A 23,426-nucleotide genomic window follows, 5' to 3' on the forward strand; every position below is an offset into this window, starting at 1 on the left:
ATTTCTGCTGTGTATGTTTTAATCCTGCTGAGTCAGTTTAAGCATCTAGGTCAGGTTTTACCTGCCCGCAGTTAAATTTTGTTCAGTTTCTGCAACCTTTTTAAAAGCCTCTGTGGTGGTGGTGTTCAGAACAACTTGAAAAAGACTTGCTGACAGCTAAAGTAAGCTGATGTTCCTGGACAGGGGCTAGTGCCTGACCTTAAAGAAGGGAAACTCGAGGTTACAGTAAGAATAAAGGGAAGGGAGAGCTGCTGTGCTGTTGTTGGAAGCATATAGTTGCTGTCTTGGGCTTCAGACTGTGTTGATGTGAGGGGGGAGATGCAAGATAAGAAGTACTGTTTCTCTTCCCCCATATACTTTGAGACAAGACCAGCTAAATAAGTAGCTAGAAAAGTTCCTGAGGTACAGCATTGTAAGCATTTCGGTTGGGCAAATTATCCAGGCACAATTCTGAAAAATGAAGTCTCTTTCGCTGTGGACTAGAGCTGGCTCATGGCTGGCGTGCTTGAGGTGTGAACAGAGCAAGTTGGGGCTGTCTGCACCAGCTTATACAGACAGGCCTGAGGCAGGGCTTCGAAACAAAACATCGCTGCTTCAGGAGCCTGTGTTTGTACAGTCACCAGCCCTGAGAGGCACGGCAGGAAGGTGTGTGTTTGCTGCTTGCCAGGCTGGATGCAGGCAAAAATTACAGTTGACCAAGCTGCGGAGCAGCTGGCGGGGTTGGAAGACTTCCACTCAAGTCTAGCCTCTCAGACACCTCTGCAGACACCGTTAATTTTTGTGACTGCTTTCCCTGTATGTTTGTCTGAAAGGGCTTCCTGGGTTTATACCCCAGAGCGGGAGTTTTGTAAGAATTTAGGGTGGTAATTTACAGCTAGCCAGATTTCCAGGTCCTCTCAAAGATAACGTATGTACCACTGCAGCTTGCTACAGCTTCCTTATTTGCCTGGATGTTCTTAAGTCTCCCACTCTGAAGTACCATAGCTTGTCATGAGGCAAACTTAAAAATCAAAACCATGAGGTCAAATGGTTGATCAGTCTTTCTGTTGCATTGCTTGAATAACTTTTATGCATTGTGGTGGGGGGGAAGGCGGCAAGGGAGGGTGGTGGGAGAATTTTAGAGGGTTTTTGATGCTTCAGAACAAGCTGTGTAAAGATTAACATGCAAGGCAAAGTTATGTACCTGCTTATGGGCTGGTTCAGATGCAAGACTGAGATTTGATGACTCCTGAAGACTGAGATTTGATGACTCCTGAAGGAAATAAACAAAACCAACAGAATCAGTGAGACCCACGGGTCATGCAGTAGTGCATTGATGAGACTTGCTCACTTACAGGAGGAAAAAATAAAGCATCTAGGGCAGAGGTCTGCAGTGTAGGTCTGTGTTCTTCAGGCTCTAAAAAAACCGTGGACTTTCAAATGTACTTTAATGTTTATAGGTGTAGTTGGAGAAGGTTAATCTAGCTCAGAACTCCATTGAACACCGTTAGCTCTGTTTCGTGACTGTTAATGTTGTACAGGATACATGTTTTGTAATGCTTTCCATAACTTGGCTTAGTGTGTGTTGTGGGATGTGTTGGCAGCATTTCCTTACAACTAAAATATTGAAATAAAGGTAACTTGGCTGATTTCATAAATATGCGTATATATCTAGTTTGCAAGGATACGTTCTTGTCCAAGTGTCCTCTCCTGTTACATGTAGCAAGTCCTCTGTTCTGTAGCCCTCTCTCTAGTTCTTATTCTCCTTTTCATTTTTCACTTATCTTTCTCCTTAGTTCACAAACTCTTTGCCAGCCTACTGCCAAGAAAAGACCAAGGCTGGGTTTTTTTGTTTGGAGTTGTTTTGCAGTTTTTTGGTTTTTGTGTGCGAGTGTGTTCAGTTACCAATTATTATGAGGTGTAAAACAGACTTTTTGAAAAAGGGAAAAGTCAATATATAGATGCAAATAGACACTTCCTCTTTCGAGTTTGGGAAGTGAAAATATCTGGTTGCTGTTTTAAGCCTGACCCCAGTTCTAGTTGTGCAAGGTGCCTCACAGAACATGTAATGACCCTGAAGGTCAAAGTAAAGGCTTTTTTGTGATTCACTGTAAGCTTTGTGTGAATTTTTTAATATTTCAAATGTGCTGTATTACTTAACACTGTAAAATATAACTGTTACTCTGGCTTAGTGAATTTTGTGCTGGCTTCAAAAGTCTGCATGGTGCTTTCCTCAGATGTTTTAATTTCATGGGTTGTACTTTTGTAATACTAGAGCTGTAGAAACGGGGATGTTTTGTTTGCTGGTAGCTAATTTTGTAAAAGATTTCTGTTTCCATATAGCAAAAGAAATACTTAAAAGCAAAACAAAAGCCCCCCAAAAACCCAAACATAGCCCACCCAAATAGACCGGATTTTACTTAAATAAGGCTTTTTTTTGTTTGTTTTTCTGAAATCATTAATTTATTCTTGAGCAGAAGTCCTTGTCAGTGTTTGATTTCTGTTACTCTATGAAGTCAGGAGGGTTTTTTCCGAAACAAGAGAAAACATTAAGATACTTGAGATGCAGCAGGGATAGAGGCATTTTAGAAGCTGGTGTACAGCAGCAGAAACAGGTAATTGAGGCGATGAATTCTAGGTTGGGAAACCTGTGCATCGATGAAAGCCATTGCCCATGTGTCATTAGCTGCCAAGTGTTAGAGACACAGGTTATAAAATTCAGAGTGCCAGCAACCTCTGTAGGCTTTAAGTATCTACATACTGATTTAATTTTAGGTAAATTTTTGAAGAGTGTCCTCCACAGTGGAGAAGAGTAAAGGAAACCTGCCTGGAAGCTACATGAAGGAGGGTGATCATTACAAATCACCAAAGAGTTCCTTGTGATCAGACCTCTTAGTTTGAGTGAGGAATGTACCAAACACATTGATTAGATTCTGGATGGAATGAAGGTATTCATACAGAGCAAGAGACCAGTTTCCACGGACAGCTTTTCTTCACAGTCTATTACATTACAGAAGAGAGCACTTGGCAGCTGGGGTGGGTGTGTACACATGTAGAAAGGAGGCTGCAGCCTTTGGATTTGGTGATGTTGGACAGGAATGACAATTGCAGCACCTAGTTTAGTCACCCAGGCTTTGTCAGCTAGCCTTTCAATGTAGGCAGCTTATAGAGAAATGATGTCCCAGTTAGGATTCTGCTCTGAGTGACTGTCTGGCAGAATCTGTTCCTCTACAGAGACACTAGGGGGTATCAGTTGGACTTTTTTTTACCCAAAAAGCATCTTTTTTTTTTTTTTTTTTTTTTTTTTAAATCTAGCTGAAATCACTGCATGCACTCTTAATGGAATTATACCTTTAAAATCACCAGAACATGGAACTTAAGTAGGATGGCACTTTGAGCTGTTCCTCTTAGTATAAGACAGGATCCGTGTTGGCTACCAAAAGCTGTCAGGAAGACTTAGGTCTTGGATGGTTATAGCTATGAGCCTGGTGAATACCCTCCCTCTCACAGAGACCGACCTGTTCAATGCCTGTATTGTAACTGAACCAGTGGAAATCAATTCAGCTGGATTCTCATTTACTTCTGGGAAGTGTCTTGACAAGGTCTTTGCATGTGCTTCACCTCCATTAGTGAGATTTCTAGGAACTGCTAAGATACGGTGAGGGTTGAAATGAAGAGTTATACTGCTGAGCTGAATTATTGCAGGTGTTGGTCTAGGGATGCAGAAATATTGCTAGTGCTCATACCTGGCTCTCTTCACCCACCTAAATCTTTTGTCCAAGATGTTACCTGGATTCAGACTTCAGATTGTGCTTCTGCAGTCAGTTTTGTGTACTGGTCTTCAGTGGCGGCTGTATGTGAATGATGATGCTTAGGAGCTCCTGGGATAGCTACCCAGCTAGAAATGGGGCAAGGGGCTGAGGGGGGAAGAAACAGTCTGTAGCTGTGTTGAAGATATCCCATCAGAAAGCCCATGTCTGGCCTTCTGGCAGGTGATAGAGACTCAGAAAAAAGCTTCACCATCTGTGTTGTGTCCACTAGGGGCTGTAATAGCACTGCGATAGCAGGACAGTTGGGGGACACCTGCAAGCCATGAGGTGCTCTGTGTGGAGGATGTGTGTCTCATACCTTCCTGGTCCCATGAGTATGCCTGGACTAGTGTAGGAGGTGAACTGGCAAGTGAGCAGTAAATACTCATTTGCAAGCAGAACTCCCCAGATTAGCTCCTTGGCCAGCAGCACTGTGGCGAGTTGAAAATCCCACATCTGTGTGCACAAGGACTATTGGCATTCTTAGTGATGTTTCTCAGCCCAAAACAATGTTGATGGGGTTATTGCTGTTTTGGATGGATAGCATAGGTCCTCTGCTCTGGGGTGTCTGTGGGATCATCACTGTCACTGATCCTGCAGTCATGAAAGGGGCAAAAGTGTGGTATAAAAGCTCTCCCGAGCTCCAGCTTGTTTGCTGCTCTGAGTCCCGCTCCGCTGGGTGTTGTGCTGAATACCAGCTCACCTTTGACGGCTGACACCTTCTGTAGACCAAGATCTACATTATGTTAGTCTTTTTTTTTTTTTTCCAAACCAAATCCAATGACTGGGTAATTAAATAGCTGTATAATATAACAGCTAACACCCTGGTGTCATGAATATGCCTGGTTTTACATGGAGCCTAGACCTGTTACGAGTTCTGTGCTGAAAATTAAGAAGCCTTAGCTTTTACAGAGAAATGTTAACACTTGGACCTCATAGCTGAAAGGCTTAGCCTCCTTAACCTGCCAAAAATATCTCATTAGTCAGTTTTCCCATATTGCTCTGGTAACTGTTTATTGTTTGTGGACTAGAGAGCTTCCTCAGGATCTGGGTTCTTCTAAAGACTGCTAAAAGGGTGTTGTTTGTGGGAATGAGGAAGGCGTTCAGGGGAGCGGGGCAACTTCCAGCGCCCTCACAGATGTACTCCTGAACCCTCACTGCAAACATTAGCAGGAGGACAGGTGCATAATCACCTTGTTGAATATATAATTGCAGTAACTAAGTGCTGTTGGAACTGTTTGGCTTTCTGCTGCTGCAGGCAATTCGGGATCCTTTTGAGCCTTTGTGTTGGAAAGGAAGGGCTGCTTCGTTCTTGCAGTGTTTGGCTGTGTTGCAGGAAACCTGGTTACGGATGCCCAGGCATACTTTGATTCACAGATCAAATGACTGTTGGGAGTGGCTTTTGGGGTGACGTCCCATGTACAGTGATGTCAGCAAAAGATTTAAAAAATTCAGGTGTGGCATAATCTGCCAATTAAACTGATTAGTGCTCTGGCTGAGTCCTGAGAAGGAGCTCTGTCTCTAGAGCCCTGCTTATTGAAGTATTTTATTTAGTCCCTTTGTCTCACCTTGTACTAGACTTTTACCTAGTACCTTCACTGCAGCGGGCTATAAGCTGAGGTAGGATACCATACCAAGGGCTATGTGCTAGCTTTCTTACTATCTGGGGAAATCTGCTACCAGCTTGGAAGCTGTGACACTGGAAGAGGTTCTGTGACTCCTGTGGGATCAGGATGGAGTGCCTTGCTGCTCTGCTGGCAGAACTGAAAGCTAGCCAAGAGGCGATGCAGGCTGGACAGAAGGAACTAAAGCATGATATGGAAACATCTCAAAAGGAAATCAGAACAGTGTTAGCACTGCAGAGGAGCCAGCAACAGGTGAAAGAAGATCTCAAAGCGGAGGTGAAGTCCAGTCACTTGGATATAATAACTGTGCTTGAGGAAATCCAGCGAGTAAGAGAAGAAATGGAAGCTCGATTAAATACTCAGGCTGATCTGGTGTTACTGATCAAAGAAGTGAGCACCAATTTAACGTCTGTAGACAAGGCTTTCCAGAAAATGGAGGAGAGGCAAAAAGTTTTTACCAGCCTGCATCTTCCTACAAGAGAAATTGTTGATCAAGGATTTTTCTTTGAAAAATGCTTACACAAGACACACATGGGTTTTGAAAAACCTGTGGAAGCTAACAGTTTGGATGAGGAATGTGAAAAGAAGGTGCTTAGGGGTAAGACAATGGTGACTGAAAAAGTGTGGGGAGAAAAGCAAGGTTGTTCCTACTTGTGCTTGTCAAGTAGTTTGTTTAGGCTATTTGGAATACTTTTAAGAAACGTAATTTTTCTTAGAAGTTAAATCTCTTGCTTGAAGAAGATAATTTCTAGCTAGCATAGCTATTACTACACAGACCTTCCTAGCACATGATAAGGAAGGCTTTGATTTGGCTCTGCAAACCAAAAAGTAGGTGATAGATGTTTCATCTGGTAATCCAGCAACAGTGCACAGGATGGAGAGGCTCAGGAAACAAGCAGTACCAGGCAAGTTCCGAGATAGCCAGCCAGTCCAAGTACAATGTCAAGTACTGGGCTGTAACAGAGTACTTAAACGTAACTTTATGGAACACACCCTAAAGTACAGACAGTTGTGTATTTCTTGCTTCTGAATGCCTATTAACTAGAGAAGCTATGTATGGGAAACAGTATGCTTTATGGAAAAGCTAGGGATGGGTCTAATATTCTCCCCAAAGAACAGGAGTCCACAGCTGCCATCCATGTAGTGACCATAGAGGGAGTGGGAGGATTTCTGGACATTTTCCAAGGTCACAGGGTATTCTTTTTGCCAGTGAGATACCAAATCTTCTGTGGATGATTCCATGATCACAAGGCTCAGTCTTTGCAAAATCACTGCTGATGGTTTTGGGTTGGGGTATTTTGTTTGTTTGGGGTTTTTTTGGGTGGTGTGTTCATTTTTTTGTTGGTGTTTTTTTTTTTTTTTTTTTTCTGTTTGTTTGGGGTTTTTTTGGGTGGTGTGTTCGTTTTTTTGTTGGTTTTGTTTTTTTTTTTTTTAAGGAGGGATAGGACCTTAGATGGTGATTCTGTCCAGTTAGTGTGCTACGTGTGGTGCTTGAGAACCTGATTTCTAGTCTTCAGAAATTGAGCTTTTCAACTAGATTGGATACAGTGTTTCTGAGCCTGTTGGAGAGGAGTCCAGAACCTAACTTAAGGGTGGAAATTGTTCTGCTTTACAAGTCGGACTGTATAAAGGTGGCAAGTGAAAAGGCCAAAGTGAGGAGGACTTGGGTTGGTAACCAATACAGTGTCTTTAATTTAGAGTCCATCACTGCTGTGTTGTATCAGTAATTAGACTCATGATACTTTTGTTTTAATGAAAGCATGGCTTTTGTTTTGCCATCACAGCATGCCTTCTGTACAAATCTGGAAACAATCTGTCATTGCCCAGAGGTACATAGGCCATAAATAAGCACTGGAGTGTCACTGGTATTAATCTGTAGAGGCAGTTCATGCTACAGAGGGTTCATGCTAGCGGAGAAATGCTTTTCAACATTTGAAGTGGCTGTGTATAGCACATGTCTATGATAAAATTGCCAACAGGAATGTCACTGAATTTCTCTAGTGCGTGTCTTTTGTTCAGCTTTTTTTAGTATAGTGTTCAGGGTTGGCTTGGTTGGATGTTTGAATGAGCTTCTAGGAAAAGACTTGGTAGTCTGGGCACCGTGATAAAAGCAATGGTGTGAAACTGGCAAACTGATAAAGGCTGGCTGAACTCTGGAAACAGTGGATATCTGGAGTCTTGTGTCATTCGTGGTTAGCTGTTGTATCACTGTATTTAAATGAAATAACTTCATTAGGTAACAGTATGTGATGTAACTTTTTCCCAGAATAAAAACTGTCTGCAAACATTTGTTCAGGCTCAACGCAGCTCTGTCAGGGTCCTACGAATGGATGTAAAAGTAATTTCATATAGTTAATTAAATGATGACATCAGCATTTCTATTGGTGAATTTACCTGGTACCCTTAAATCAAGAAGAGTGCTCTAGTTCTCTATTGTAAGTGGAGAATTCAGGAAGGGAGGTGGAATGCATGAGAGAGTGGGAGTATGTGAGCCAGTAGGGCAGGGAAGGGCTGACTGTACATGTTTATTCTCTAGTCCCTGTTCTTTTTTCCTCTCCCCTTGATTATTGCCTTTTGTGCTTTTTTTTTTTTTTTTTTTTTTAAGGAATTTAAAAATTCAGAAGGTAACCCGTATTTTCCAAAACATAGTATTCTCCATAAGATTGCTGGAAATCTGATGTGGCTGCTCTCAAATGTGAACTGTAGCTCTTTTAAAGAGGTCTGCTCAAAGGACACAATTATGTCTGCACTGTGAGAAAAGAAGAGGTTGTGTTAGTTAAAATAGTGATTAAAAATAAGCTGCCTAGAACTGGCGGCCAAGCTTGATCTTCCTTTCCCCTACAGATTTGTGTTTTGATTTGGGTTATCATGCTGATGGATGCTCTACTAACAACACTCTAACTAACGCTCAGCTAACAACAGTTCTACTAATAAACTGCAAGATGGTGTGTTTCCAATTGAAAATATAGCCCCTAACAGTCAGCAGCTCTGAGCAGAAGTGTGGTGAAATCTCCAAGAATACAAGAGCATTTGAGCATGATAAAGCAAAATGCTGACAATTCTCTAACTAGAGGGGTGACAGAAAATCCTGCCTAGAGAGGTTTTATTTGGAAAATTAATAGGCTCAGGGAGCAGAGAGGACATCAGTATTTTGAACATGAAACTTGTTTTCAAATGCTTTGAAAGCAAGTGAAGGCTGTGCAAGACTGATATATTAATGCAATAGTTGATGTGTCAGTCAGACTAACGTTAACCGAGAATCAAAGCTTCTGTTATTAATACTGTTTCCAGCTGTGTGATTGAACTTTACACTGCTAGGACTATTCCAGAGTCACTTGACAACCTTCAAACCGGGTGGTTGGGCTTCAGAAAGGATTCATGAGGAACTACTTCTATTTGGTTAGTTTTTTCCCTCATTTTTTTCTGCTTGTTCCTATTTTTTTTCTTTTCTCCACATCTCACCGCTGAGGCTTTTTCACTTCTATCTTGAAGAAATCTTATTAAGTTGAAACTGTACAAAGTAATCTGCTTAGATGCCTTCATTAAATTGCCAAGGGATATTTATGTATTGCATCAGCCCTTTATTGCAAAAGTGTTTGCTCGTTCCCTGTGTGATCAAATGGGGAAGGCTGGCCCTATGTGCACAGCAGGACTGTACTCCCTTTCCAGTCCGAAGGCAGGAGAGAAACCTGTAATCGCCTCTGTGTTTACGAGTCAAGCCTGGATTATGTAAGGTGGTTTCCTCTGGCATGAGATGATTGTGTACTGTGAAGGGATTGAGGTTGCAACATAACCAGGAATATTAAATCAACGAGGTAATTCTTGGACCCTGAATAGTGGTGGAGCAAACTTGAAATATATCACATTTTAGAGCATTTTTAAGTCTCATCTGTGTGACTGAACTTGCTGACATTAAGAAATGCTGCAAGAGCTCTAATTAATAAAGCTCAAAGCTGAGATGCAGAGAGGGAGGTGTTTGCAATGAAAATTTTGAAAGGAAGAAAAAGACCAAGTAAACGTAGGGAAAATGGTTTTGTATTCAGCAATACCTTAGCGTGAAGAAAATCAGAAATCCTTGCTGCAAACAGAAGTAGTCAGCTCTTCTATAGAAATAAGTTAATGGATAGGTAGGATGACGGAGATCTTGCATTTTATGAAAATATTTATTCAAGGCACAGTGTGAAGAGTATGCTGAAAAGTAAGCCACAGAATACATGAAGGTAAAGAAGGAAGTGCAAAACACTGTATACCAGGTTATGGTACTAGAAATTACCCTGGCAGATGATAGTGTCTGCTCTGCAGTGCTACTGAACTAACCCTTTCTCCTACTTAGTATTTCAGGAAGTGTTTATAAGAATTTATAACTATTTTTTTGCACCTGTCTTAAGTTTTGATGAGACTTCAACATGAAGTACATATTAATCATTTGGGTTTTTGGTGTTTTTTTTCAGTTGACAAGGGCAAACAGAGGAGTCCCAGGGGCTCATGCATACAGACTCAAGCCTCCACAGATGTGCATTCACCTGGCACAAAAACAGCTGAGTTGACACAGTACAAAACAAAATGTGCGACCCAAAGTGGAATCATCCTGCAGCTGAAAAAATTCCTGACGAGCAGTAACCAGAAGTTTGAAGCATTAACAGTTGTGATCCAGCACCTGCAGTCTGAGGTAAAAACTCGCAGCTAACCAACTTTGGCTTTAATTTGTTGAACTCTTCTTAACAAAGGCTTCTGAAAATATTAATGTACTGATACATAATGTGTATTTCTATTCCAATGTTTTCTGTTTTCCTGTGGAGGTAGCAGTAAACCTGCTCCTGGCTGCAGTTGGATAGAAAAAAAAGAAAACAAACCCCTGACACTGAGTTTTATGGCCTCTTTGCAGCTTCCCATCCTTTTTAGAAGAGAAGTTTTTAAGTTTGTAGTCAGTCTCCATCAGGGTTGAGTACTTTTCCAAGTATGTACTTCAAGTTCTGCCCTTGTAGGAAAGACTAGTTTCAACAGATAATCTGCATGACCTTGCTTCATTATCTGACATTGGATAGAAGTGTGTATAAGAGGTAGATACGTTTTTGAGCTATTCAGAATAAAGTGTGAGTTAGAATGCTTATATTTATTGAATTCTGTGTTATTGTCCTAAAATTATCAACATTTCATTTAAATGCACCTGGAATTTAGAGTGGAAGTAATCTTATGTGGTTTAATGTTTATTTGTTCTAGTCTGTTTGGCGTACATGTTGACATAATCAGTTTAATATTACACTAGAAACTTTTGGTCTGCTTTGACAACTTTAGAGAGAAGAAAAATCTGAAGTTAAGGAAACTATAACAGTTATGGATTTATGCTGAAACAGTTGATGTAGGCTTCAATAGCAGCTTTAATAGCAGTTTCTCTTGCATTTATAATGTTCCAGGACTGGTATCAATTTTGTTTCAGCTGTTCCAATATGTGGTGATTTTATAGTCCAGTATACAAAAAAGCACTAAGTTGTCTTAGTATGCTGCCAGAAATGTAACATTGTCTATTTGTGGGATAATATCTGATCACTCATTTAGTCTAAAAATACTGCATTTAAGTCCAAGTCTGGTTCAACTCAGTAAGAGCAGTGGCTCTTAGCCAGTTTTGTGGCTTTGGTTTGGTTGGCTGTTTTAAACTTTTGATTGGAACACCTTTCTCTGCTAAGGAGCTAGTTTAAGATCTTCAAAGCAATTTGATACAGGATTTTTGGATGCCTGTCATCTAGTATAAGATTGTGAAATTTATACATGAAATTCTCATTGCTAAACTTCTGTGCAATCTTCTAATTACTGTATAATAAGCATCTTGATTTTTGGTAAATTTTATAATTAAATGTCTTGGCCTAGATTCTTCTCCCAAATATTTTTGTATTGCAACTTTTTAAAATTCAGAAATACTTTATCAATGATGTATTGAATTAGAAGAAGCTTTGCTACATATTTGCTTCTTCCAGGCTATCTTACAGGTTACTTAGTCTAAATGTAATTTTTTTTTTTTTTAAATAATCATTCCCATTACTCAAAAAAAAAAAAAAAGGAAAGAAAAAGGAGAAAAAAAAGTGGTATTTGAAAATGGAGGGAAGAGAGAACCGTGTGAAGGAAGCTAGTAATTTTGCTCCTTCTTTCTCTTTGTTATTCTTTTGCAGATAGAAAGAAAAAAGAAACTTTACTCGTTTTATACAATTTGATAGAAATAATCTTGGAGAGTTAAGTCTAAGCACATGAAACCGGGCTAAGTATGACATACTGATGGCCTTTCATACCAGTTACTGGTATTGAGGTTGTTCTCTCCTTTCCCAGGATAAGACAGTGCTTGGTGAACAGTCACTGTCTTATTCTTGTCTACTTACCAGAGGGGTGAGAAGGACTCTTTTGTCATGGCTGGTGTAAGGAATACTCAGGATCTGTAGTTAGCTAAGGGAATCATCCTGTAGGACTTCTGTGTTTTCAGGAACACTCTGAAGAGTTGTTTTGGTTTTGTGGTTTGTTTTGATTTTGTTTGTTGGTTTGTTTTTTTTTTTCCTTTCTGGTGAGGTGTGGGATCTGGTATAGCTAACTTAATCTCAACTGGCCATATGTTTATTTTTCTGAAGTATCTCTTGGGGACCCCTTTAGTACAGTTTTCAAACTCTTTGGGTCAACTTGGGGAGAAACTTGGAGTTAGGTTTTAGCTCATAAGGCAGGGGCTTGTCACTTAACTACTGCAGAGCCAACTGAAAATAGCTTCAGCTTTTCTGGTTTAAAAAAAAAAAAAAAAAATCATGCTTAGCTGGTTACCTGAAGAACAAAGCTGTGCTTCTATTCCTCCAGTAGAGCAAGTGTGAAGTGACACAATGCAGTGTAAGCTGATGAAACTGTTTGCTATGACCAGAGGAAGGTCCTGGGCTGGACTCTTGGTGCTGGTCTGTCCCTGCAGAAGGCTGATTCAGTTTGCAACTACCAGAAAGCGAACCCAGCCAAAGAGGAGCATTTCTTTGCCAGATTAGTGATGTGGACTGTCCTAATGTATGGTCAGAGCCAGTGCGAGGGTGAGATGGGGTCAAGGACAGGCTGCCTGGGCAAGTGGGGAAAAGAGCTGGAGTGGGCTGTTAGGTCACTGGGGCTGTGCAGCCCGGACGAAGCCCCTTGGCAAGACCTGCCCCAGCCTCTCCTGCTTCCCCTGCAAAGCTGAAGTTACTGGGAGACGATTCAGCCATTGGGTTGGTTTGGGTTTGCTTTTTTTTTTTCTTCTCCAAAAGATCCCAGTGCATTTCTGCACAAAAGTTGAAAGTTGCTTCTTATGAGCTCATTTGAAACAGGATATAGCTGCGAATGAAATCAGGACTTGCTGGCAATGACTTCTGTCGAAAATGCAGCCAGCTCATCTGGAGTGAAGTTGAGAGGCTGCTGTCGAAGGGTTAAATGAGATTGAGCAATGCTGCTGTGCTTTTTCTGGCTGAGCAGGAATCTCTCACAAAACTGCCTGAGCTCAAACCTGTTTGTTGCAAGTGTTATCTCAGAGCTGTCAATATTAACAGCTGGCTCTGATAATACCTTCCTATTTGAGCTATCGGGGTTTTTCCAGGGGGTTTCTATGCTTAACTGCCTTTACCAAGACGTTTCTGAATTTAAAAATCTCGCGGGAGCTACTGTTGCACTGGGTTAACACCCTTCTGAATTTAAAAATCTTAAGAACCCAATTTCTACCTCGCGGGAGCTACTGTTGCACTGGGTTAACACCAGATGGAAACCCTCTTGGCATCCAGAATACTTGATGGCAATGAACAGCATGGCTGGCGAGAATGCCAATCCATTCCGAGTTTTTTCTGTTGTTACAGCTGTATGTGCACTAGCAGTGTTAGAGACGTGTCAAACTGTGGGCTATCACAAAAGCAAGTTTAGTCTTTCTAGACTACCGTGCTCCTCTCGATCCCCTGGTAATTCCTGTGAGTTCATAACTATTTTCCTGTTTTTCTAGTTCAAATGAGAAAGGAAAAGTGGCAGTACAGAGGAAATGGTGAAATCAGCCATTTACGATAAGTACATGAAGTGCTAAGGAAAGCCATCTTCCGTTAACCTTTAACTGCATTAAGCTCTGAAATTTGCACTGCTGCAGTTGAGTTGATCTTTTAACTTCCCCTGATACTCATTTTGCATGTATATTTTCAATTTATTTCTTGTCCCTTCAGTAACGGATGCATTCACAGAGGCTTTAAATACATGGTTTAGCACGTCTGTGGCAAGTCAGGCTGTGGCTGCCACTCCTGCAGCTCTGCCCTCTCTTCCCTTGCCCTGGTGTCTGCATGGGCTGGTGCTCACCTAGCCTTGAGGAGCCAGTTCAGGCATACAGTCAGGAAGGAAAAAAAAAAAAAATTATTATGGGTCTAGTTCGATAGATCTGCCCATACATAGTGTTGGGTATGACCCCACGCAGTGGTTTACTGTGGGAAGGAGTGGGAGTGAAGGACCACCAGTGTTTGGGTGGGATGGGAACGTGTGCCCAAGAGGTCTGCAGCTGTGGGTGGGAGCCAGATACTCCCTTAGGAAGGAAGATCCTAAACTCTGATTGTTTTTCTGATGTCTTGCAAAAGTCCATCACCAGCTAATGAGACTGAGGCCGTGGCAGTTCCTGCGTGAGCCTCTACTTCTCCCTTCCTGAGGGGTACTCAGCCCCTTCTCCTGCCTCAGGGCTGCCCCGTTGCCCCCTGCAAGGCTGTGTGACTGCTGCTGCTGGGATGTTTGAACCTCTAACTCACTGTCATATATAAATTCTTACATGTTTGGGGATGGAGGGTGTTTGTTTTAGCAGTGCAGTACTAGTTTGGCTTTAAATCTGGTTTTGGCTGTTTAAGGGAGATAGTTTTCGAATGAAAAGGTAATGTATTGTTAGTGACTCGGTTGGCTTTGTGACTGTTCAGAATCTGAATTGACAAATATTACCTCTTCATCCTCTCATCTTAATGCATAAATTGCCACATTCAGAACTACTTAGGCTGTTTAAAAACCTTTAGATGGTAAAATGTTTAATTATCATAAACACCCATTTCTGTTCTTCAAGTTTAATAAATGAATCTAAGTGTTTCAAGAGCTCTCAACAGATTCTGCTGTAGAAATGAGCTTCAAATTTGTCTGTGCCTCAGGATGCTACAGAGATAAACAGAAACTAAATTTCACTGCTGTGCTTCTCTTGGTGTGGCTACGGGAAGACTGGTATTTACAGTTCAAACTGTACTTGGAAATAACTGTGGTGACATCTTCAAGAAGTTTCCTTCATAGAGGGAAATGCCATTTGAGAGGCAGTAGAGCCTTGGCAATAATATGTGGATGCCACTAATGGTGGATGTGACACAGGAAGCAACATAAGTAACGTGCTAGAAATTGTGTGGCTGAAACAGGCTTCAGTATTTCTAGGTGGAAATAGAAATTAAACATTAGTATATAAGCTACTATAAATGGCATTTCCTGACATGTGGATGACTTAAGAGTTGAGATACTAGTTTCCTTAGGAATTTCTTAGCACTTTAGGGAGGTGTTTTCCATCTTGGAATACATAGACACATGTATCAGAAAAATTTGCCCTGGCCTTTGTGGAAGTGCAGCAGAAAATGTTTATATTTATCAAATGAGAAGCATATCTAGCTTAAGGAGCAGAAGTACACATTGCATCACTAAACCCAAAACCACTTATAGTAAAAGGAAGGGGTTTGGAACAGTCATATTTTTGACCTATAAATCCAAAACTTATCAGCAGGCCTATTGTTTAGAGCTGCTGTCTTTGAGTTAAATTTATAGTTTTGATTTTCTAGAACCTAACATCAAACTTGGCCAGGTCTCATGAGGATTTTTCATCCAAAGTGTACTTCTGCTCTTTAAATCTGGCTTCCCAAAATATGGACATACCTTTTTAAAAGAGAGAATAAGGTTATTTACTTTCGATAATTTTTGTTCCTTTAGATTAAAAAAAAAAAAAAAAACAAAAAAACAAACCCACTTAGAACAGAAGTCAAAAGAACATTTGAGGACTTCAAATATTTTCTGTTCAGTAAAGGAGAGTATTTGGGTAATAACGCAGTAGCTTCCCCCTGTAAAGCAAACCTAGGCTCTAGCAGTTTGCATCTGACAGATGGTGTTGGAAAGCAAGGAAGCTTCAAATGATTCTCAAGGTCCCTGTAACATGTGGCTGCTGATGGACAAGAGTATTTTTGGCAACAGGTTGAAGATGTGAGCTCTAAAGTCCAGAAAAAGATTTTAATCCATTAATTACTGTGAAACTGGGCTCTGGGAGTAACTTCTTAGAAGAGGCCTCAGTTAAGCAATTTATTGGGTACACCTGGGTATTCAGAATGGGTTACAGCTGCAGAGGATTGGGAGTCCTGTCCTGTAGCTACTCCTAGCAAAAGGTGTCTTGAGAAAACATACCTTTGACTGAAACAAACTCGAGTGTTTCAGGCAACCAGTGTTGCTTTCCATGAAGAAGTTGATTCTCATGACTACCTTGTTATTTCTCCTATTTATTTTTTTTCAAAGAGACTCAGAATTAATGACAGTAGCAAACTAGTTGTATGTATTATAAAATTAAAATGAAAGGGAGTAGTTAGTGGAAGAAAGAAAATAACATCTTTGCTTCTTGTTTCCCTCTTTTGTACTGCCTTTTCAGGTGAAATTCTAAACAGCCTTAAAAATGGAATAACATAAAAAAAATTGTAATTTTGTGCTCAAGCATAGGATCTCGTATTCTAACATTTCAAAGAACTTCTTTTTATAAAGATAATTGTAATTTTAGAGACATGAGTACTTCAGTTGTGACAATATAACTTGTCAAAGTTGCATGGTATCCAATGGAGACTTTGAGCCATACTTAGTTTTGTCTTGGTTCATCTCATCTATAGAAAATACTGAGAAATATGTAATTGCTTAAATAGGATAAACTTTTTTATGAGATCAGAATTTGTACAGGTAAGGAAGGAGTCATTCTGTATGACAAGTGAAAACTAATTGGAATTCAGAAACCCTGTAGAGTAGAAAACAGACTGTTACAGAGAAATAAAGTTAAATAGCCCGTATTACTACATCTGGACCTAACTTTGTAAAGCTATTGCATGAAGGTAGGCATCACTTCTAAATGGGAAAACAAAGATCCCATATGAGCACAAGATCCCGTGTAAAGCTTGCAAAAGCATGAGGAGCCCGCAAGTATACAATCTGTGTTAAATACGTAGTGACTCATAGGAATCCTGTTTGGCTGGTTCTCTGCTTTAGTGTTTCACACACTAAACATCAGGGAATAAACATCTGATCCTCCATAAACGTATCTAGTAAATGAAAGAAGTAAAATATTAGAAATCACAGTGAGTCTCTGTCAGCTAATCACGTAAGTGTTGTATTCTGTGGCTTAATTGAATTCTGTTTGAAGTAGTAAGTCAAGGTGAAAACTGATTGCTTATTTCATTTGGGAAGAGGGCAATGCATTAACACTAACAAGGCCAAGAGTAATTTGGAAGTAGTCATTTTACTGTATATGTATTGTTTGGAGATGGTTAATGACATTTCCACTTCATTGCAGTAATAGTCTGCTGCTCCTTTCAAAAATATACATGGAGTAGAGGGTGTAAATCTTACTTGTTGTGCCATTTCCTTAGCTCGCTTCTTTGGTTTGCCTTTGCATCCCAGTGATGGGAAAGAAATGACATTTCAAAGGGTTTTAAGTGTGGTGGGGGGCAGGTGAGTTTAAAAAAAAAAAACAAAAAACCAAACACCCCTCACTACTAATTTCAAAAATTGCTGACTTGTAATTAGAAGATTTATTTAGAGGATTGGATTTTTCCAGCAAAGAAGGAACAGGGACTGGTAGAAATACTGTAGTATTAGGACAAAAATATTTAAAGTAAATGTCATACTGCAAAGCGGATATGAGTGGCCTTTTTGTTACCCCTTCGTAATTACCTCCAGGCTATAGCTGATGACACACGAGTGATTGGAGTTTATGCAAGGATGTAACTTAATTTCTACATTACAGCCAGTGATGTTCATCTTTTCATGACTGGTGTGGCACAAGGATGGAGTAGACTCCAATTTCTAATGCTTTGTCTATAAGGGGAATATCTCCTTAAATGAGAGAGACTCATCCTGTATTGAGATCTGTTGGCAGCTGAGACCGAGCCAGTATAAAAAAATATTTAAATGATGATATCTTCCTCCATACAAACCAAGTTCATCTCCTGTAAGGTCTTAAACGCACATTACAGAAGTGCTTGCAAATAACCGCAATTTATTATTACTTTTTTAAAGATGCTCAGTATTTCTCTCCAAGTTTGATTTTTAGGAGTAAGTGCTTGTGGTTTGACAGCAAATGGCTTTCAAAACTCAGGCTTTCCTTTCCCAGAATAAAATTAATCTGGCCCTGCATATGACAATAAAACACATTTAAGTGCTTCCTTTCTTTGCTGCACTGATTAATTTCTGGTTTATGTGCTCTGAACAAATTCTATTTAGTCTGGTCTAATAAAATGCTTTTTTAAAAAGCATCGCAGTGTTTGTGTTTAACACAATGTTTTCCTCCTCTAAGTTTTGACTCTTGAAATTACTTGTTTACAAAGTATATTGCTGATAAAACCAGAAGGCTGATCGGGAGCCTTCCAGATCAAAGACGTTTCCACCTGCCAGTTCTGCCCATGACAGGTACAGTTACTGCCCTTTGCATGTGCCTTGGAGCTTCTCCTCCCCACCCGTTGCAAAGTGCTTCCTACCAGCATCCTCTGGGCAGGGACCACGTCGCATCCAACAGTCCAGTATGGTTGCTATATGTTTGTGTCATGGGAGAAGTCCCACAATATGACCTGATTCCCTGGGATATTTCAGGACCCAGAAAGTGGGTTGTGTCCATTCCTTTGCAACATACTAGTGCTTTGCAGTTTTTGGTTTGGGCAATGCATAATGCTTTTTCTGAACCTGTTAAAGGATAGAAGATAAGGCTTCACACGAGTACAGTTTTGAGGAAGATCTGGAAACATTCATCTGAGGATGAAAAATTGAGTGAGAGGGTTTTGTTAAATGATGGAAGCCTTCTAAGAAGTTTGAAATGCCACAGAGTTCCTGGAGGAGGTGATACGTTGCATAGGGTAGACTAGGCAACTGTGATAGGTAGCTTATCACATAGATACTGGTGTGACTTAGCTGCTTGAAATAAAAAAAAATAAAAAATAAAAAAAACCACCAAACCAACCCCCCATATTTTGGTATATAAATGCAAACTTTTCAGTGTTTGTTCTTGTGAATTCTTCTCTCTTGAGTACAACTCTGAAAGAGTGCATGTTTTGTTTCCAGAAGGAGTGTGGTGGTTTAAAATCTGGACTGTGATGTGTGGATAATTACTACCAGATGGGTGGTGTTAGCTTTTTTGGACACGCATACTCAAAACCTGTTTTCTGCCATGGTTTGCTCTTTTATATTGAGTGACTGTTGAAGGACTTGTAGCTCTTCACGCGGAGGAAGAACTTGCAAAAGGTGAATAGGGCTTTTTGGCCAGGCACAGCCTATCTGTGGCTCTCAAAGGCAGAGTGTGAGGCTTCCACACCAGGGCCACCTCACCTGGCCAGCAGCAGGACTGTGCTGGGAAACCTGAAATGCTTAGTCTGGCCAGTTGCATGTCCTCTCTAGGAAACAAGAGTTGCTAGTTTGCCGTAGAACTGCATGCTCCTGGATCTGGGGTCTGCAAAGGAGCTGTGGGATGCTTGAGAAATACCTACTCGTTCCAGCTTGAGAACTGCTCATAACCTGAGCTCTTGGAGGTATCTCATGTCTTTCTCATGTGAAGATTTGGTATAGGTACGTAGCCAGGAAGGTTGGCTGCTTGCAGGCTTGGTATAAATACTTCTTTTGTTCATTCTGTGATACAGACTTTTGTAGACCTTCCTGCTTTTTAAGCAGAGTGATGGAAACTGTTCAGATGTTGATGATCTTTGCCTTTGTTTGTATCTAAGATGATCCTAGGCTGGCCTGTTTGAATCTCAAGCTGTAGCAAAAATAGCTCGTTGCCAGGAAAAATACTTTTAAGCCCGTAACTGGGCTGCGTAACTGCCAGTAACACAAACGTGAATGAGAAATTTTGTAATTTATTCTATTCCTGACTTGGTCATTACTGTCATCTTGAAACGGTCATGTCTTGAACCTTGGACCTCTCCTACCTTGGAGCTCTTTTTCCATCCAGTTTAGTGGCTCATACCTCGCCTTCCCAAATTCTTGCTATGGGGCACACATCCCCCTGAACTCACTTGTCGAATTTTCAAAACCTGTGAAGGACTTTTAACTGCCTAATCTTTCACAGAACAGGAAATGTCCAAGTCTTTCTTTATGCTGAGAATTTTATTTTTTTTTTTTTGTAGCATCTGATAGCAGAGGTGCTCTGCCCTGATACTGCCTGTGGCAAAACTTTTATCCCCAAACTCTGTTCTCGTTCCTTCCTACAGCTTCCATGTTTATGGTAGGGGGATTGTTTTGGCTAAAGCTCAACTGGATTTCTTGTGTATCTACAATAGATTCTTTTGAAATAAGAAAAAAAGGTACCCAGTCATCCTATATGATCTTGGCATAAACTCATAAATTGTGCCAGAAGCAGCTTTAAATTGGTGTGAATACCCTCCTTGAGTTTCTAACAACTAAGCGAGGATGATCCCTATTGCTGGATTTATCTGGATAAATGAACAATGCCAAATTGCTCAGTCCTGTATGCTCTCACTTGGTTCTGCTCTTTCAATTTCTGGTATTGATTTTTTTTCAACTATAATCTTGTAAAGCATAAATTTAGAAGGTTGCTTGATACTCCAGCCTAAAACCTGTCTTTAAATTAAATAGTGAAGATGGCCCTTACTGGATTATTCAAGTGGTCTTTGGTATTTCACTGCACTTAGATTTTAGGTCTTGGAAACTTTCATGTTTTCTTGGGGAGACCCCCGTACCTGCAGCTTCAGTTCTCTCAGAACTTAGGTAAAAGTGGGCTAAATTAACTGCTAGTCAGTCTGACGACTCCATGTGGCTTCTGAACTATATGAGCAACTTCTTATTCTTATTTTAGGCTGCAGTCTCTATGGCTAGCTTTTTCTGAATCAAAACCTTTAACAGGAGTTAATGATACAAGTCTGTCTGGATTTCTTGATTTGCAAAACTATGAATGGACAAGCTGGAGGTTGAGGCACAAGGTTAAGCAGCACCAGTAGAAAGGAAAAGGGCTTAAGAGCAGCAGAAAGCAAGAAACATCAAAAAAAAAAAAAAGGCAGTGTTCTATTTTATTTCAGGTTTTTAGTCTCAGCCTCTGTCAGTCCTTAGTATATTCTGATCTCATGTGCCCTTTTCTCATCAAAATGCTTTAACTAAAACCAAATACAAAATGTGTGGACCATGAAGCAGGCCTTTTGGAAACACTAACAAAAAACGTTAGCGTTTCTGAAGGGTCTGCAGCGTGGTCCAGCCACTAGGCTTGGGTGCAGGGGGGGAGGGGGCTGGAATTTGAGATGTTTTACTAACAAAGTGGGCTGGAAGAAATCTGGTTCAAGGATGACTTTTTGAAAATTAGAATAAAGAATGAGTATGCAAACCAAGGGAAGGGAGCACATAAAAAAGTCTCCTAAGTGTGTTCGTACATTAATTTAATAATGGACAAGGTTAGGAAAATGCCATCAGGAGCCCGCAGCATGAAAATAAAAGTGCTTTGGTTGTTGACTTGCAAATCTACTATGGGGTTGTGTCCCAGCATGCTAGGATGCGGCTCAAATTCCTCACTGCAGCATTCACGTTTTCATCATTGGATGCTGTGCCCGTAGCGGTAACTGGTGTGGAAGAGGAGTGGGATGACTCACTGCTCCTTCCTGGGAAGCAGGGAAGAGCAGGGTGAGCCCTTTCAATAACTGAGCTCTCTGCTCTCCGGAGAATTTCCCATGGAGGGCGAGGCGTGGTTTTCAATCTTTGCCCACTGTCAGCTGTAAAAAGCCTCTAAGTGCTTAATGTAAAACTGCAACGCAGCTACTTAATACCCCTACCAGCGTGTCGGTGTCCAAATAACTGTTAAGATTGCTTAAACTGTAGTGATTAAAAGGGGATCTTTCCCATACAAGGTCAAAAATACAGATATTTCTAGTCAAGGGCTGGTCCTTTCTTCTAACCAGCCTTTTCAGCTGCAGAATAATTTCCTATACCTTGCAGCAGATGTGAGTGCGTAGCATTAAAAATTACTAATTTTGATCAGACTTGTGTCAGACCTTAATACACGACTGGTTTATGGGTGCTCATTCCCTCTATTTTTTTTTTTTTTTTTTTTTAACTGAATAATGGTGTATTTTACTGCTTTATTTGTTCTGCAGGTGTGCAGTGAGCATCCCCTGCCTCCAGGACAGGGTGCTCTTGCACAGTGAGCAGGTGCCAGCGTTAGCCTGGGGTCAGGCTGCGGTGAGAGTGGCCGGGGGCAAATGGGGAACCTGCTGTAAAGGTGAGGTTTTCCCTGGGGAAAACCAGGCTCAGGTGTGGCTCTGCCAGTGTGCGAACTCATCTACTGTGGTCAGTTGTGTAGTAGCTAATGGAAAAAGTCTAAGTGATTTTTTTGAGCCAGTGCATTATTACTGGTTTTTCTTTAATGTATCCCAGCTGAAGGAAAAGCACGCAAAGTGAGTTACAAGCTCTTTGCGGGGGCTATGAGCGTAAGCCTGGGCACTGACAGCAGCAAAGCTGCTGTGTCTGTGGCTCTCCCATTCAGCTCAGGCCTCCCTGTGGCTTATTTTTGCATCAACAAATGAAGTGTGAAAGCAGCGTATAGCAAGCTCGAAACGGCTAAAAATAAGCCCCATTATCTGCAGAGAAGGGCAGCGTTCCCTTCGTGATCCCGGCTGCCGTTTGAGCGAGCAGAGATCGATCGGTCTCATGTCTGGGGCTCGCCTTTCATAAAAGAAGGGCTGTGGCTTTAAGTAATCGCTGGCTGCTTGTGCCAATTGCAGAAGCTGCAGTATCTGCCGCTGTCGGGAGCGATCGGCGCGGAAGTAGGATAACCTGCGGAGGCAAGGTCCAGCGTTGCCCCTCGCCCGTGGCCGGACCATCCTGGCTGGTGGTGCCGCCACCTGCGCACCGCCTATGAGTGCCGGGGGGCCGAGCGGGGGGCTGCCGGCGCTGGAAGATGGGCTGCTCTAGCAGCAAACTGTGCCTCTATTCTCAGTGTGCTGCAGCAAGGGTAATGAGTATTTGTTTCGCAGCGCTTTTCCGATGGGAGCTTGGCTTGTCAGCAAGGTGAAAGCGCCCCGGCGGCAGGGAGCCTGGACCTGGTCACCTCTGCAGGGCGGCCGTGGAGTGGAGTGGCCATGGCCGTGCCCGTGCTCCTCCCTGGGGGGGGGTCTGGGGGCGGAGGGGCCTGGCCGGCCGCCTTTCCCTGGCTGAGGCACAGCTCCCAGGCGAAGCGAGGAGATGGGTGCTTCTGCTTGTTTTGAGCACAGATTTGTTATGATTGTCTTGCTACAAGAAACATCATCTATCTTAATTTCAACAACTGCAAGCGGTGGGGTGGGTTGTATTCAACTTTGGACAGGGCTGTGCCTTTCCTTCATGGAAGACTGAGCATTTAGCAAAGTTTTCGGTTCTGTGTTTAAGCTTAAGATAAATATTGAATGCATGCCTCTTTCGCATATATACCGTACTTTTGTGCCCTTGACAGCTATCAGTTGATTTGTTCTGGAGGCTTATGTTGCTACACCCATCATAAAAATATATAATTAATTGCAGCAAAGTAGGATTTTAATTGCAGTGTTATCCTGGAAAAAAGCTATTCTTTGTTTTAAAGTATAACTTCCTTAACAACAGAAGAACATCTGTGTATTTTGCAACAGCAGAACTGTTATCCTAAATGATTCATATCTTGGCTTCTTGCTCCTGCCTCTTGTTTTCCTACAGAACACATGTAAGTTAATTATTGGAAGGTACTCTGTTCAGATCACTACTAACCCAATGTTTGTGTTTGCCTTTTTTTTTTTTTTTTTTTTTTTTT

At 41.3% G+C, this 23,426-nt stretch overlaps 1 protein-coding gene across 5 annotated transcripts in view; it reads left to right on the top strand.

Annotated features, from left to right (window-relative positions):
* MTUS1 (microtubule associated scaffold protein 1) overlaps positions 1-23,426 on the top strand; it is an 89,832-nt gene that overhangs the window by 50,403 nt on the left and 16,003 nt on the right. For 4 of the 5 annotated variants that reach the window (XM_035897812.1, XM_009642428.2, XM_035897813.1 and 1 more), the window contains one exon: positions 9,865-10,082. In XM_035897812.1, coding sequence (XP_035753705.1) covers positions 9,865-10,082 — 218 coding nt within the window. Of the gene's footprint in view, positions 1-9,864; positions 10,083-22,550; positions 22,620-23,426 lie in introns of those variants that run through there. The other variant, XM_035897815.1, reaches the window with a different exon arrangement.

Source organism: Egretta garzetta, unplaced genomic scaffold, assembly GCF_000687185.1.
Source record: "Egretta garzetta isolate BGI_Z169 unplaced genomic scaffold, ASM68718v1 scaffold46, whole genome shotgun sequence".
In the NCBI taxonomy this organism is placed as follows: Eukaryota; Metazoa; Chordata; class Aves; order Pelecaniformes; family Ardeidae; genus Egretta; species Egretta garzetta.